Below are 14,458 nucleotides of genomic sequence, written 5' to 3'. Positions count from 1 at the left end.
TGCTGAAACTATATTAGAACATGTTTTTAAAAATGAGATGCTAATAGGTTAGTAAGTTAGTTTTATTGCTCAGCTTAGGGCTGAAACGATTCCTCGAGAAACTAGAAGAATTTGATGACTAAAAATCATCTATTCAGATTTTCCGCATCGAGGCCTGGTTTAATCTGTACACCTATATACAGCTCACGGTGTTTCACACGGACTTTCACCTTCACATCACGTTCACGCTGTGTGTGGTCAGGTAACGTGAAGAAGCCGAGGGCTGCGTCCCAAATCTCACACTTAAACAGAACTTAATCCTGGTACTTTTCACCTACGGTTCAGTTAATACTACGTTTCTGTACACGCGGTGAGCTCCTGTGTACTGTTCAGTATGAAAGTGTGATTTGAAACACAGCCGAGATTTGATAGCGTGGACTGCAGAATGGAGAGGGAGAGAAAATATGAAGGGTCGTGATGATACGTTTACTTTCCTTCATCACAACCATCACACACACACACACACACACACACACACACCAGATCTACCTCATCTAGAGATACAATCCTGACACAACCTCCTACAAACACCACAAAACCTCCCGACTAAATATTAAAGCTTTATGTTCTGCCTGAGCAGGTCTGAAAGTTGCACAAATTAGAGGCGATGTTCATGTAATATTGCTTATTATTATTTATGCTTTAGTTTTAGGTGCCTGTTTACATTTCTAAAGTAATTAGATTTATTTTTGATGTATTCAATTTTGCATTTCAGTAATGTTCTCATTAAACTGTCCTGTATGCAGGAATAAAAATGTGCAGTTTGTTTTAAGAGACGCGTCTTATTTAATCTTTTATGTATTTATTTTTGCTCTTTATTAAAGCAAAAGTATTTCTTATCTGATTACTCAATTAATCGATAGAATAATCGATAAAATACTCCATTACAAATATAATCCATAGCTGCAGCCCTAGCTCAGTTCAGCTTGGTGCTTAGTACAGAGGAGTCTAAAGTCTAAATCTGATGCACCCAGGAATTCTGCTCGAGCATCTCCAGAGAAAATCTGGTGCATCATATTTTCTTTCTTTTTTTTCTTTCCCTCCATCTCTCTCTCTCTCTCTCTCTCTCTCTCTCTCTCTCTCTCTCCCCCTCTCCCTCTCCCTCTCCCCCTCTCCCTCTCCCCCTCTCCCCCTCTCCCCCTCTCTCTCTCTGGACGGTCAGTGGCAGGATCCCATCCCGTCCTCTCTGTGCACACAGTAAAGCCTTCGAGAGACTGAGCTCGTCCATCGTCTCCTCTTTAATCCTCCCGCCCATCATCTTCCCTCACAGCTCCAGGGTTCTCCACGGTCAGCATGGCCGCTCCGGAGCTCCCCGCTCGGCTCATCACTCCTCCCGTCCGCTGAGGCCGGCGTGCGCCGAGCCGAGAGATGAGGGCGCGTGCCAGGATCGGGTGGCGGGCAGCACGCGAGGGAGCCCCCAGCTGGAACCTGTCTGATCTTTGATCGGAGTGCCCGGGCGCAGGGAGCATGTCTCCCAGCATCAAAAACTTGGATTTTGTCTCGCCAATGTTGTGCCACTGCAAAGTAGCATGCACCGGCAGCACCGTCTCGCTCATGTTCGGATGCAAGGTAGGAATGATCGAAATGTTTGGGGTTTTTAACAGATTCTTTGTTTTTTCTTTGATGTTTTTTTCCTTTTGCATAAATTCTGGGATCGTAACAAATATGGAATGACTTTTATAAGGACTCGTTCAGCCTAACAGTACAAGTAAAGTCCGGCACTGATTCTTCATGCATGAGATGGTTTTTAGATGCTGAGCTTCAGCTTTGTCACTGAGCTCTGCTTTGCTGGATGTCTGAAGTAAACCAAGTGTACATGCATATGATTCTGTCTTGGCAGACATGCCAGTAAGTAAACATCAGATGTAAGAACTCGCCAGAAGTGTGAGAGTGAAATTAAAAGGACTTTTTAACTGTGTTATCTGCAAAACACGAGATGCAATGGTGTAGACTTGCCAGTACAAAAGAGAGTTCCTGTAGTAACTTGAAGTAACTGTCCAGTCCTCTGGGTGTTCCATTATGCACCCTTATCCCTCTTCTGTGCACCATGGGAGGATGCAAAAGTCCCAATTCTTTACCCTCGATTAACCCTTTGTTTACAGGGACTGAAATGTCTTGTTTTGAACGTGTAGGGGTTTCTAACTGTGCAAAAGGAAGCCAGCAGTACTCTGACTGATGTGCTGTGAAGCTTCAGACTTACCATGGTGCTACTGGCCTGGTCAGACCCTCTACAGACAGGAGCTGACTGCCCTGAATCTCCTACTGCCCAGTCGAAGTGAAGAGGAACGCAAAAGCCTGAGCTCTCTGCAGGAATCCGACCCTGCTCCGTGTCGCCTCACAGCAAGAAGGTCCTGGGTTCGATCCCCAGGCGGGGCGGTCCAGGTCCTTTCTGTGTGGAGTTTGCATGTTCTCCCCACGTCTGCGTGAGTTTCCTCCGGGTGCTCCGGTTTCCTCCCACAGCCCAAAGACGTGCAAATGAGGTGAACTGGAGACACTAAATTGTCCATGACTGCGTTTGATAGAACCTTGTGTCATGAATGTAACCAAAGTGTAAAACATGACATTAAAATCCTCATAAACAAACAAATCCGACCCTGCTTGATTGTTCCTGTTGTAAGAGGTGTGTGCTAGTATGCCAACCTGCTTTTTTGGAGATGTGCATATGGTGGGGGGATGCAAACCTTTCTGAAGCCCTTTTTATGCATCCTGGGATGAATTAGACTGAGTGTGAGCCAGGCCTTCTCGTCAAAAATGCTTGCTTAAGCAAATAGGCACAAATACCCATGGTCACACTCCAAACCCATGTGAACAGTCTACACGGAGGAGTAGCTGTCAGTATTAATGCCAGTAGTTTAGGAGCTGGATGAGCAGAGTTGTCCAAATGCTTCTGGACGTGTGGTGTACTAGACTGGGTCAGAGGGCATCTGGGGATAAAAACAATGGTGCATTATATAAGGGGGAAGCAAACATGTGACTGCACGAGCCCAAACTACAGTCATTCAGCTACTATAAATAAATATAAAAGTATTAATCATTTTAATACCAATTATATTTCCCACTGAAACGTTCTAAACATTTCAATCCCAGTCAGCTTTTTATGGTACTGACACACCCCCATACCATGATACACCCTGGTACTGACACACCCCCATACCATGATACACCCTGGTACTGACACACCCCCATACCATGACACACCCTGGTACTGATACACCTCCATACCATGACACACCCTGGTACTGACACACCCCCATACCATGATACACCCTGGTACTGACACACCCCCATACCATGACAGATCCTGGTACTGACACACCCCCATACCATGATACACCCTGGTAACTGACACACCCCATACCATGATACACCCTGGTACTGACACACCCCCATACCATGACACACCCTGGTAACTGACACGCCCCCATACCATGATACACCCTGGTAACTGACACGCCCCCATACCATGATACACCCTGGTAACTGACACAGGCCCAAACTATGACAGACTGGATGGGCCTTTTTTTGTCTTTGGTCGGGAGCACACGGCGTCCATTTATTCCAAAAAAGACCTGGAATGCTGATTCATCTGACCACAATACACGTTTCCACTGTGTGATGGTCCATCCTAGATGCCTCCGAGCCCAGAGAAGTGGACGCCGCTTCTGGACATGGTTAACATGAGGCTTCTTGTTTGCACAGTAAAGTGTTAAGTATGATTAGTGCAGTAACTCTGTATTGTAGAGCTGATAAAGGTTTGATAAACTAATCCCTCACCCATGTGGTTCTATCAGCTGGTGTTGAGTGGAGGTTCTTGATGCGGCGCCGTCTGAGGGATGGAAGATCACGAGCGTTCAGATTAAGCTGCACCCTCCACCTTTACACACTGAAATTCCTCCTGATTCCATGAATGGTTTAATGATATTCTGCACTGTAGAGGGAGAACATGCAAATCCCTTCTGATCTTTCTTTGAGGTTCATTGTTTTAAAACATTTCAATCATTTTCTCACACATTTGTGGACAAACTGGATCCTCTGATCATCTTTACTCATCAGAGACTCTCAGCCTTTCCTTATTCTATAATATTTTGCTTCTGGTGTACTTTCCCATAAGCCCTGAAACAGCTCATTCGGTGCTCTTGATTGAGGTTCCTGCAGGCTCTCGCTGACCTTGACGTATCATCTGCTACCCCAGCGTGAATAATTCTATACGAGGACGTTCGTCCCATAATTAAATGAACTGGAAGATTTTCGGTTCAGCAGAAGCAGATCTTTAGGAAACGTCGTGTTTCAGCTTTAAGGGTTTTTTTCCTGCACATGTTAAAATGTGGACGTGTTGCAGTTGCTTGTGTGTATCATTTATACAGATGCACGTATAGAGATGCTGCTGATGTTTACTGGGGGGTTAGTGTATAGAAAAGAGGCCTGAGAGACGATGCTCGACACTGAGGTGGTTTACAAAATTTTAATGATATTTTAATCTAATTTAATCTGTTTAATCTGTAGTCTGGGGCTCTGCTGAGATTTAGACTTGCACGTTAGTAGGGCTGCCACTAACGACTATTTTTCTATCAATTAATCTACAGACTGTTTTATCAATTAGTCGATTCATCTAAACGATTCATTCAGAATTTCATTTAAGCTTCTTTTATTTGAGCACTAAACTGTACAGCATAATAATCTAACACAGAACTAAATGTAAACAGGGTTTATGTTCATATCATCACATTCTCAGGTGCTCCATATTAAACACAGTGCAGCTCGTGTTCATGGTGTTCTGTACACACAGCAACGTGCTTCAGCTTATAGCAGAAATAAAATAGATGTAGCCACGTCTCATTAAGTCCGACGTACAGTAACGACAGAATGAGCCCAGATTCTAACCTCCACATTCACTCAACACTTACTTCACATTCTAAACCATGTAAACACGGTGGTGAGTGCTCCGGCGCATTCACATGAGAAGCTTTATGTGCTTCAAAGTGCACGGCGGTCTAACTGAACTCACTAAGAAATACGCTATTCCAAGATCTCCACGATTAAGAAGCGTAATGAAACAATATAGACGTGTGACATGGTGCTGGTGCTGCTGTGGTACCATCAAAGCTTTACACAGTGACCAAACCAGCTTTTAGTTTTGTACCAGTTTTAAGTTTCACCAAACTTTGGATGATTTGGGTCGTGCAAAACTTTGATCTTCTCTTTGAAAGCTCTACAATCGTCCTCTGACGGCTGCAGACGATGTTTTTTAAGACGGAGCTTAATGCCGCCGACCAGTGACCGGACCAGATACGACTGAGGTCCTGCACACAGCGAGTAGAGCTGAGGGAATTATATGAACGCTTATATGAACGGAGACGTCGTAGAAATGAAAAAAGATCATTTATAAACATAGTTTTAAAACGATCCATTGACTTAAATGCGTCGACGTCATTGACTAGGTCGACCAATCGCGGCAGCTCAAATATTTGTATTGATAATTTTGAAGATGATCATTTGCATAACGGCCCTTTTAATAGTATAAAATATAAACACAATTTGTTTGTTTCTCCTGTAACTTTCTGTATGATACAGGGTTAATTCTATCCCAGTTACACTATATGGACTAAAGTATTGGGACACCTGACCATAACCTTGCTGGACTTGTACTATCATCTACTTGTCTAGGAAGCCTTACTACAAGACTGTGGGTGCTGATCCATCGCAGGGATTCGACCATCAGTTGTGTGTGTAGACTCCTGGCTGACCGGTAGCACCGCTGATGTTAAGTGTGGATCTGAGCGGTCATGGGATAGCGTAATAGACCGCTGCTTCACCCACATGTCAGACGATAATTGAATAACCAATTAAATGCTCATTAAGGCAGGAAGCAGTTTTGTGATAAAATAAGAAGAATAACTGAAATAAACTGATAAAGAAGCACGTTTCTGCTTCTCTTCAGGTTCTGATAAATTGCTGGACTCTTCTGGAGGCCAGAGCGAGGAACTGATCATTCAGCCTGATTTCTCTCACCGTGGATTCTTAATTAAATGATTAAACTATCAGATGAAGTGAAATGAAAAACGGGGTTCCAGGTAATTGTTAAAAATTGCTAAATTAGCAGCGGTCGCTTATCCACCGAGGAGGAGAGATAAGAATTACCACGGTGATTCAGTAGAAGGAGAATTTACTTTAGTCTTCAGAGATTCTTCGACTTGCTGAAGTACTTAAAACTTTTGTCTTATACGCCGACGTCATCACAGATTATATTTAATATTTAAATAATGTGTTGTGTTATGAAGTGGCGGCGTGGCCTCATTGTCATTGTACAAGGACCTGGGTTTGATTCCAATATGTTGAGTGGCCAGGGTCCTTTCTGTGTGGAGTTTGCATGTTCTCCCTGTGTCCTTGTGGGTTTCCTTCGGGTGCTCCGGTTTCCTCCAGCAAGTCGGAAGACGTGCACTCTGGTCACCTGGAGCTACTAGAAAGTACTCCAAGTGTGGGTGTACACTGATCAGCCATAACATTAAAACCACCTCCTTGTTTCTACTCACTGTCCATTTTATCAGCTCCACTTACCATATAGAAGCACTTTGTAGTTCTACAATTACTGACTGTAGTCCATCTGTTACTCTACATACAGTATTCTCCACAGGACCCCCACAGAGCAGGTATTATTTAGGTGGTGGATGATTCTCAGCACTGCAGTGACACTGACATGGTGGTGGTGTGTTAGTGTGTGTTGTGCTGGTATGAGTGGATCAGACACAGCAGCGCTGCTGGAGTTTTTAAACACCGTGTCCACTTACTGTCCACTCTATTAGACACTCCTACCTAGTCGGTCCACCTTGTAGATGTAAAGTCAGAGACGATCGCTCATCTATTGCTGCTGTTTGAGTCGGTCATCTTCTAGACCTTCATCGGTGCTCACAGGACGCTGCCCACGGGGCGCTGTTGGCTGGATGTTTTTGGTTGGTGGACGATTCTCAGTCCAGCAGTGACAGTGAGGTGTTTAAAACCTCCAGCAGCACTGCTGTGTCTGATCCACTCATACCAGCACAACACACACTAACACACCACCACCATGTCAGTGTCACTGCAGTGCTGAGAATGATCCACCACCTAAATAATACCTGCTCTGTGGTGGTCCTGTGGGGGTCCTGACCATTGAAGAACAGGGTAAGAGCAGCTTACAAAGCATGCAGAGAAACAGATGGACTACAGTCAGTAATTGTAGAACTACAAAGTGCTTCTATATGGTAAGTGGAGCTGAAAAAATGGACAGTGAGTGTAGAAACAAGAATGAATGAATGTTAGTTTCTCCACCACAGCTGCTGATCTCATCCTCAGTTCCTCGTGTGCTCGCTGTAGATTCGGCTGCTCTTGCCTGAAGCGGCTGATGTAACGTGGATGAGTGGAGGTATCAAGGGAGGACATGATGAGAGGAACTTCATAACCAGCCCTCCTTCACTGTTCCAGCAGAGCTAACAGCACTAATACTGCACAGATATGAGCATGATGAACAGTACATACATGTTGGGTCTGTGTCTACACCCGAGCGCTCTCTCTCTACACAGACGCATTTAACATCATCCTACACTCTTGAGAAGAGGGCGTGTCTAAATCCTTACATTTTTAAAAATGCTCCTACTGAGGCACCTTAATTCTGAATGATAATCTGACTGAATAACCAGGGAGCGTCTGATGCCGACTGATGCCGATACCCGCTCCGATTGAGGAGAACAAAGCTAACACACGCCCCCTCTGACACGTGTGCAGCAGCCGGCTGCCTCTTTTCAACCGCACTAGGCAAGTACATATGCGGATCAGCTTTGTGTACAGAGAGCCACACCCTGATCAACGACTCTTTCAATCTGCCAGCATCGTAATTGAGAGTCGTAATTGTATCAGCCCTGAGAGAGTCCCTATCTGGCTTGTTCCCAAGTTAGCTAGCATGTTAGCGGGTTGTGCCCCCTCAGTCTGAGGCTAACTGCAGTGACGTAAAGTAGAGCATCTAAATAATCTGCCTTATGACTCCAGGTCTGATTAGAATCCTCTCTACTGAGGAGCTGATCAGGTAGGTAGTAGGGAGCAGGGCGGGTCCACACTGTTATTGGAACGTGGCCTTGTTTCATTCACCTTACATTCAGACCGGCTGTGATTTCCGGCACAAGGAGGCAGATTTTTTTAGACACTGTAGAATCCAGCCAGTAAAGAATGCCGTACCGCCATGGAATTTGCCGTATTTACCATGGTTGCCAAATGCCCACATGCATTAACGATAAAACCCTGCTCCAGAGGGAGTTCTTCACCTCCTGCGGGTTTACTCCTGTTATTATTCCGGGTTCCTCTCAGTGTAGATTCTGAAGGAAGAACACTACTGTTGTGGTCACATGACTGTTCTGAATAACTCGGGTTCTCTCTCGGTCTCCGGCGGCTGAACGTACGCCATCCTTCAGCGCTCGTGGCGGATTGGGGACACGAGGATGACTGTGCAGCGTAGAGCTACGCGCTAGTAATGCGGCGTTTTCCATCTCAGTGATACACCACGCCGGCACCCACACCTCCCCGGGGACGACCACACCCGCTCCCCACGCTGCTGCCCTGATTTGTACTACTGAGGTGCTGGTTCACTTTAAGAGAGGAACCTCAGGCACCAGGTGTGTTTTCAGACTGGTGCTCAAAGCTGTTTGGTTTAAACTATGGAGTTAACTGGTGCAGCAAACTGGTTACTTTGACGTGGTGGTTTTATCTGGTCAGCGGAGGTCCTGTGGAGCCTTTTTTCTCTTAGACCCATCTGGACCCCCCTGACACAGGTTGTGATATTATTATGATTATTCTTACACTTTCAGTGAAGGTGATAAAAGGTTTTGTGTTCTTGCTCATGGGGAATGTGATGAATCCATGATGAAGGTATAAATCATTTATTTACCAATCATTTATTGTCACCTTCCATTAATCTTTGGACTTTTTTATGCACTTTCTCCCTATTTTCCTCCCAATTTAGGGATTCAATTTTGTCTTCCGCTGCTGAGAGATACCCAGTTGCATCCGAGGAGAGCACGTCACTGTACACGCCTCTCCCGACACATGTACAGCCCTCCTCTTCTCGCCCCTGCATTCTGCACAGGCGTCTCTTCCGCCAACCAGGGTCCTTACACAGCGTATGAAGACCCACCCACCCCACACATAGTCCGGTCGTCCCGCCCTAGCAGATACGGTGGGCAATTAGTATCTGCTGCAGGCACTGCCAATTATGCCCGCCAGATGGCATCTATCTGACCGGTGGCAACGCCGAGTTTCAAACCAAGGAGTTCAGAATCTCGGCGCTGGTGTGCTTGCCGAATATCCCGCTGCGCCACCTGTGCGCCTGATCTTTAGACTTTTGAGGTGGGCGAATCGAATCTGCATCCATTCTCAAAGACCCGACGTAGACGGTGGTTTAAAGTAGATTTATGACATCACAAGAGATCTGCTGTACGCTAATAGATTGTTGATTTTCCCGTCCCATCACGAGTCATTATTTTTAACTGTTCTAACCAAATGCAACAGACCCCCCCCCCCCCCCCACCACCCCCCCCCCCCCACCCTTCAGGCTCACTGAGGCCCCCTTGTGGAGACCCATCACTGTCAAGGTCTCTGTTAGCATTTACATTTTCGGCATTTAGAGTGACTTACAGTTTACAGTTTAAGCAATTGAATGTAAGGTGGTAACCTGGCAGTGGTGGGGTTTTAACCAGCAACCTTCTGATTACTAGTCCAGTACCTTTACCACTAGACTACAACTGCTTGTTTGGAAGCTGGGGTCAGAGCTGGTCAGAGACAGTGTTAAGGGCCTTGCTCAAGGGTCCAACAGTGGCTGCATAGCAGAGCTGGGATTCAAACCGACAATCTCTTGATTAATAGCCCAAAGCTCTACCCACCAGGTCAGGGCTTTTTAATTTTTTTAAGCCACATTTTATCTATTTTACATGACCCAGGCAACACAACGGATCTATACAAGATGTAACATGAAGCCTCCACAAGGGGGCGTTTGCGCACAAGTTTAAAAAAAATTTCTTCCCCCCTGCACTAGGCTAAGAACAATTTGGCTAAGAGGACCAGATCAGAATTCTTCCCCAGTACCATGGAATCCTGATCTCCACCTATCCGAAGATTCTGGTTGCATTCTATGCCGAACGAGTCGCTCATACTTTCACATTTGCTAAATTTAACGCTGACTTTCATCCAAACCGACTTACAGTCGTTATCGTGTACAGTGCAGGAGATTGCAGGTTAAGTTCCTTGCTCAGGGGTCCAGATGAAGCAACCTGGCGTCGGTGGTGGGGCATGAACCGGCAACCTTCTGATTACACTTTTTCTCTCTTTATATTTCCCGCAGAAGTACAAATATCAGGACGAGGACGCTACAGCTCCTCCGGAGCACGGCTCCACCCGCCTTCCCGGGGACGTCCCTCCTCCTGAGCTGGTTCAGGTGTCGGAGAAGAACCTCTCACAGATCCAGAACGTCCACACCTGTGCCACCTGTTCACACATCTCACCCAGCAAGGTGCCCCTTTACTGCCTACCTGTCTCGTTTCTGTGCCACACCCACACTTCACCATGATGCTCTTTCACTAAATGCATTTTATAGTACAGATTTTAATTATCTTTAATTGTTTTTATGCCAGTGTGGCACATGTGGTTGAGGGCAGCTGAAATAGCCTACTGTCAATCTTAGTCGTATCCAATTCCCCGTTCGTTTTCACCTCTACTGCTGCTGACCGAGGAAGGTCGTGACTAACACACGCCCCCTCCGACACGTGTGCAGTACTAACCACTTCTTTTCCCCTGCTCCAGGCGACTTCATATGGAGATCTGTATCACGCATGGAGAGTCACGCACCGATCTCCATTATCCCCCGTCTCTGTGCAGCACCTTAATCAGCCAGCAGAGGGCGTAACTGCACAAATTATTAAAAATTCCTTACATACCCTCCCTCGCACCCTCAGACGAGCCCATCAGTGTCTGTGTAGGTGCCCGGCCGGCTGTTAGCAGAGATGAGATTTGAAAAAATATACATTTATTAAGCCACACGCTGCAGTTTTTATTATTATTGTTATTTATTTATTTATTATTATTATTTATATTTTTTTAATCAGGGCTTTCTGACTGAGCTCGTCCTCGTGTAGCGGGATGAGTATCGGTGCCAGGCTGGTCTGAGCCGGGTCGAGCCGGGTCACAGATCACTGCAGCGCCCTTCTGCTGCACAATGCAGAGTCTGAAAAGCCCTGCCTGTCTGCTTCTATCAGCTTCAACCACACACACACACACACACACACACACACACACACACACACACTACACTGAGCAGCACAAATTCTCTTCCTCTTTTATTACCAGCTATAAGGATATAACGGAGCTATAATAACATCAGCCGTCATTTCACTGTGTCTCGACTGTGACTGACTGATTTCACTGATCATCTGAGCTGGAGGTGACCGGTCACTTTTCCTTTTTTAGCTGAGACCAGCAGTCCTGCTCCACCTTGTGGTCAGTGTGTGTAACTAAAGCACAGTTGAGAAATAAACAACGCAGGCTGACGTCATTCGTGCGCTCATCACGAGGCGGCGGACGTTTCACGTGTACAGCAGCGCTCCCCAAACTTTTTAGCACCACGGACCGGTTTCATATAAGATATAATTTCACGGACCTGCGGGGACGGGATGATTTTATATAGAATAACGATAGAATGGAAGATCAGTGTGAATCCTGAGCTTTTTTCTCTGCATGAGACGCTGCTCCCACCTAGTGGGGATTGAAGACAATAACACCCGAAGAGTTTTGGAATTTTCATTGCTTGTGTAGCGTCCCTATTTATTTATTCTTTCTGAGCAGCCCGGTAATAAATGACCCACGGACCAGTACCGGTCTGCAGCTCAGTGGTTGGGGACCACGGGTGTGTAGAACATCATCTGGATGACAGACCCCTCGACACGAGTTATGGTGTTACTCTTAAGCTTTCAGTGAAGATGATTAAAGGTTCGAACCCTGGACCCTCAGATCTCAGCAGCAGTGGGCTGCAAACCACTGCACGCCACAATAAGACCAAAATAAAGATGTAGGCACGACAGCATGCAACAGAACGTCCAGTCTGGTGTTTATTTACTGTGTTCTGATGTATGATGCGCTGGTGAGTGTTTCTGAGGGAGTTGCTGCCCCCCTGACCGGGCGTTTACGTTGATGCTCTGTCAGTGTTTGGCTCACACATCCAGAACAGATGGATCTAACATCCTGGCACTCTCCAGGATGCCCGGCTGAGATGACCCGTAACTCACTTGTGTACCCGTAAAAGCACACGGTACGATCGCACCAAGTCACGTCAATGTTTTTATTAATTTACATTACATTTTAATCGACCTCTTTATGCTGGTCAGGGTTGCGGTGGGGACACTGGGTGCAAGGAATTCCTACGTCCCTCCGGCTAGCGTGTTTGAGCTTGAGCACCCAGAGGATGTTTGTTTATGCCTACGTGTGTACGCTGAAGTGACAGGAGCGTAGGACTGCAGAAATACGACAGAGCATGGACCCCACGAGCTTCCGGAATTGTTCTGTCCAGGGTTTTCCCAACTTTTTTTCAAGCAACGCAGGAAACACAAACAAAACATCGATATGAAACACAAAAATAAATAAACGTAATCAGTGAAAATTGTGACGACGCCCAGGTGGTGCAGCAGGATAATCCGCTACTGCACCCACGCCGAGATTCTGAACTCCTCGGCGCCATCTAGCGGGCAGAATTGGCAGTGCCTGCAGGGAGGAATGGCCGGAATATGTGGGTGGGGTCTTCTGATTGGCAGATGGAGGCGCCTGTGCAGGGTGCATGGGTGAAAGGGGGTTCCGCTGGGAGCTGCGCGTGGGTCGGGGGCGGCGTGGGCGGCGTGGGCGGCGTGGGCAGTGGTGTGCCCTCCTCGACTGCAAAAAATTGGGGATCCCCATTGGTGGAGGACGGGTTGACTACACTAGATTAGGAGAAAATGGGAAGAAGATGGAAATGGTGACAATCTGGCCCCACTGTGGTTCACATAAGGTAACGTAAAGCCTCCACAAGGGGGCGTTTGTGTACAAGTTTATTTTGTGTTATGTGCCTGTTAAAATTTGTTTATTTAATTTATTTTTTGGCTTGTGACACCGTACTTCCAGCTGAACGCTCCACAATTCTGTCGTATTCTGAGATGTAGGATCTCTGTGGGATCTCTGTGAGGTCTTCGGTGGGAACGGCGAAACCCCAAACTCAAACGAGTGTTCCTCTAAACACATTCACTCAACACTTACTTCACATTCTAAACCATGTAAACACAGTGGTGAGTGTTCGGCGCATTCACATTTGTGCTTTGAGCCCAACGCAGCAAAGTACCGCTGCGGTCTAACTGAACTCGCTAAGAAATACGCAATTCCAAGATCTCCACGATTAAGAAGCGTAATGAAACAATATAGACGTGCAGCACGGCGCTGGTGCTGCTGTGGTACCATCAAAGCTTTACACAGTGAACAAACCAGCTTTTAGTTTTGTACCAGTTTTAAGTATCACCAAACTTTGGATGATTTGGGTCGTGGAAAACTTTGATCTTTTATTTGAAAGCTCTACAATCGTCCTCTGACGGCTGCAGACGGTGTTTTTTAAATCTACGCTTAATGCCGCCGACCAGTGACCGGAGCAGATACGACTGAGGTCCTGCACACAGTGAGTAGTGCTGAGGGAATCATATGAACGCTTATATGAACGGAGACGTTGTAGAAATTAAAAAGGATCTTTTATAAACATTGTTTTAAAAATGATGCATCGACTTAAAATAAAATGGTTGACCAATCACGGCAGCCCTACCAAAATCCCACGACTACCATGCCATACATATTCTTTATAAGTGGATTTAAACTTTTAAACACAAGTCACAGTAAACAGAGTCGTTTTACACCTTAGCGTGGACATTTGTCGATCCTGAATCAGGTTCATTTGTTTGTTGGTCGTCCATGATCTGCCGCAGTCGTACCTGACCTGCTTTGCATGCGCTCCTTTCTGAGTCCACACTTTCAGTTTGTGTCGTTGGCTGATGTGTGTATGATGAGCAGTTGTACTTCCTGTGTGTGTTGTTTTGCTCCGAGGCTTTATGGATTCAGTTCTCTCTTAAATGTGTTTGATTTGTGCTTCTGATGGATCTGCTGGAGCCGGTTTGCTTCTAGGCCGCATTCTGAATGTTTCTCCACTCGCTCTGTGCCGGGCATCACCGTAGCTGCGTTCTTTTACTGTAGTCTCTCTCGGCCCCGATGGTAGAGGAGGTGCCGGCCCCGGCCTTCTCCATGCTGACCTCACGAGATGAGGAGCTCATTCAGGTAAACACAGCATATCATACATGTGTAGTGATGATGATGATGATGATGATGGTGGTGGTGGTGGGAGTCCCCG

At 46.2% G+C, this 14,458-nt stretch overlaps 1 protein-coding gene across 1 annotated transcript in view; it reads left to right on the top strand.

Annotated features, from left to right (window-relative positions):
• Positions 1 to 1,348: 1,348 nt before the first annotated feature.
• The window catches only part of dlg1a (discs large MAGUK scaffold protein 1a), a 68,605-nt gene continuing 55,495 nt past the window's right edge, over positions 1,349 to 14,458 (top strand). The window contains exons 1-2 of the mRNA XM_062998061.1: positions 1,349 to 1,608; positions 10,397 to 10,564. Coding sequence (XP_062854131.1) covers positions 1,507 to 1,608; positions 10,397 to 10,564 — 270 coding nt within the window. The 5' untranslated portion in view covers positions 1,349 to 1,506. The remainder of the gene's footprint in view (positions 1,609 to 10,396; positions 10,565 to 14,458) is intronic.

The sequence above is a fragment of the Trichomycterus rosablanca genome, chromosome 6 (genome assembly GCF_030014385.1).
Source record: "Trichomycterus rosablanca isolate fTriRos1 chromosome 6, fTriRos1.hap1, whole genome shotgun sequence".
Lineage (NCBI taxonomy): Eukaryota > Metazoa > Chordata > Actinopteri > Siluriformes > Trichomycteridae > Trichomycterus > Trichomycterus rosablanca.
Note: the sequence above shows the minus strand (reverse complement) of the source record. Positions and strands in the feature narration are given on the sequence as shown.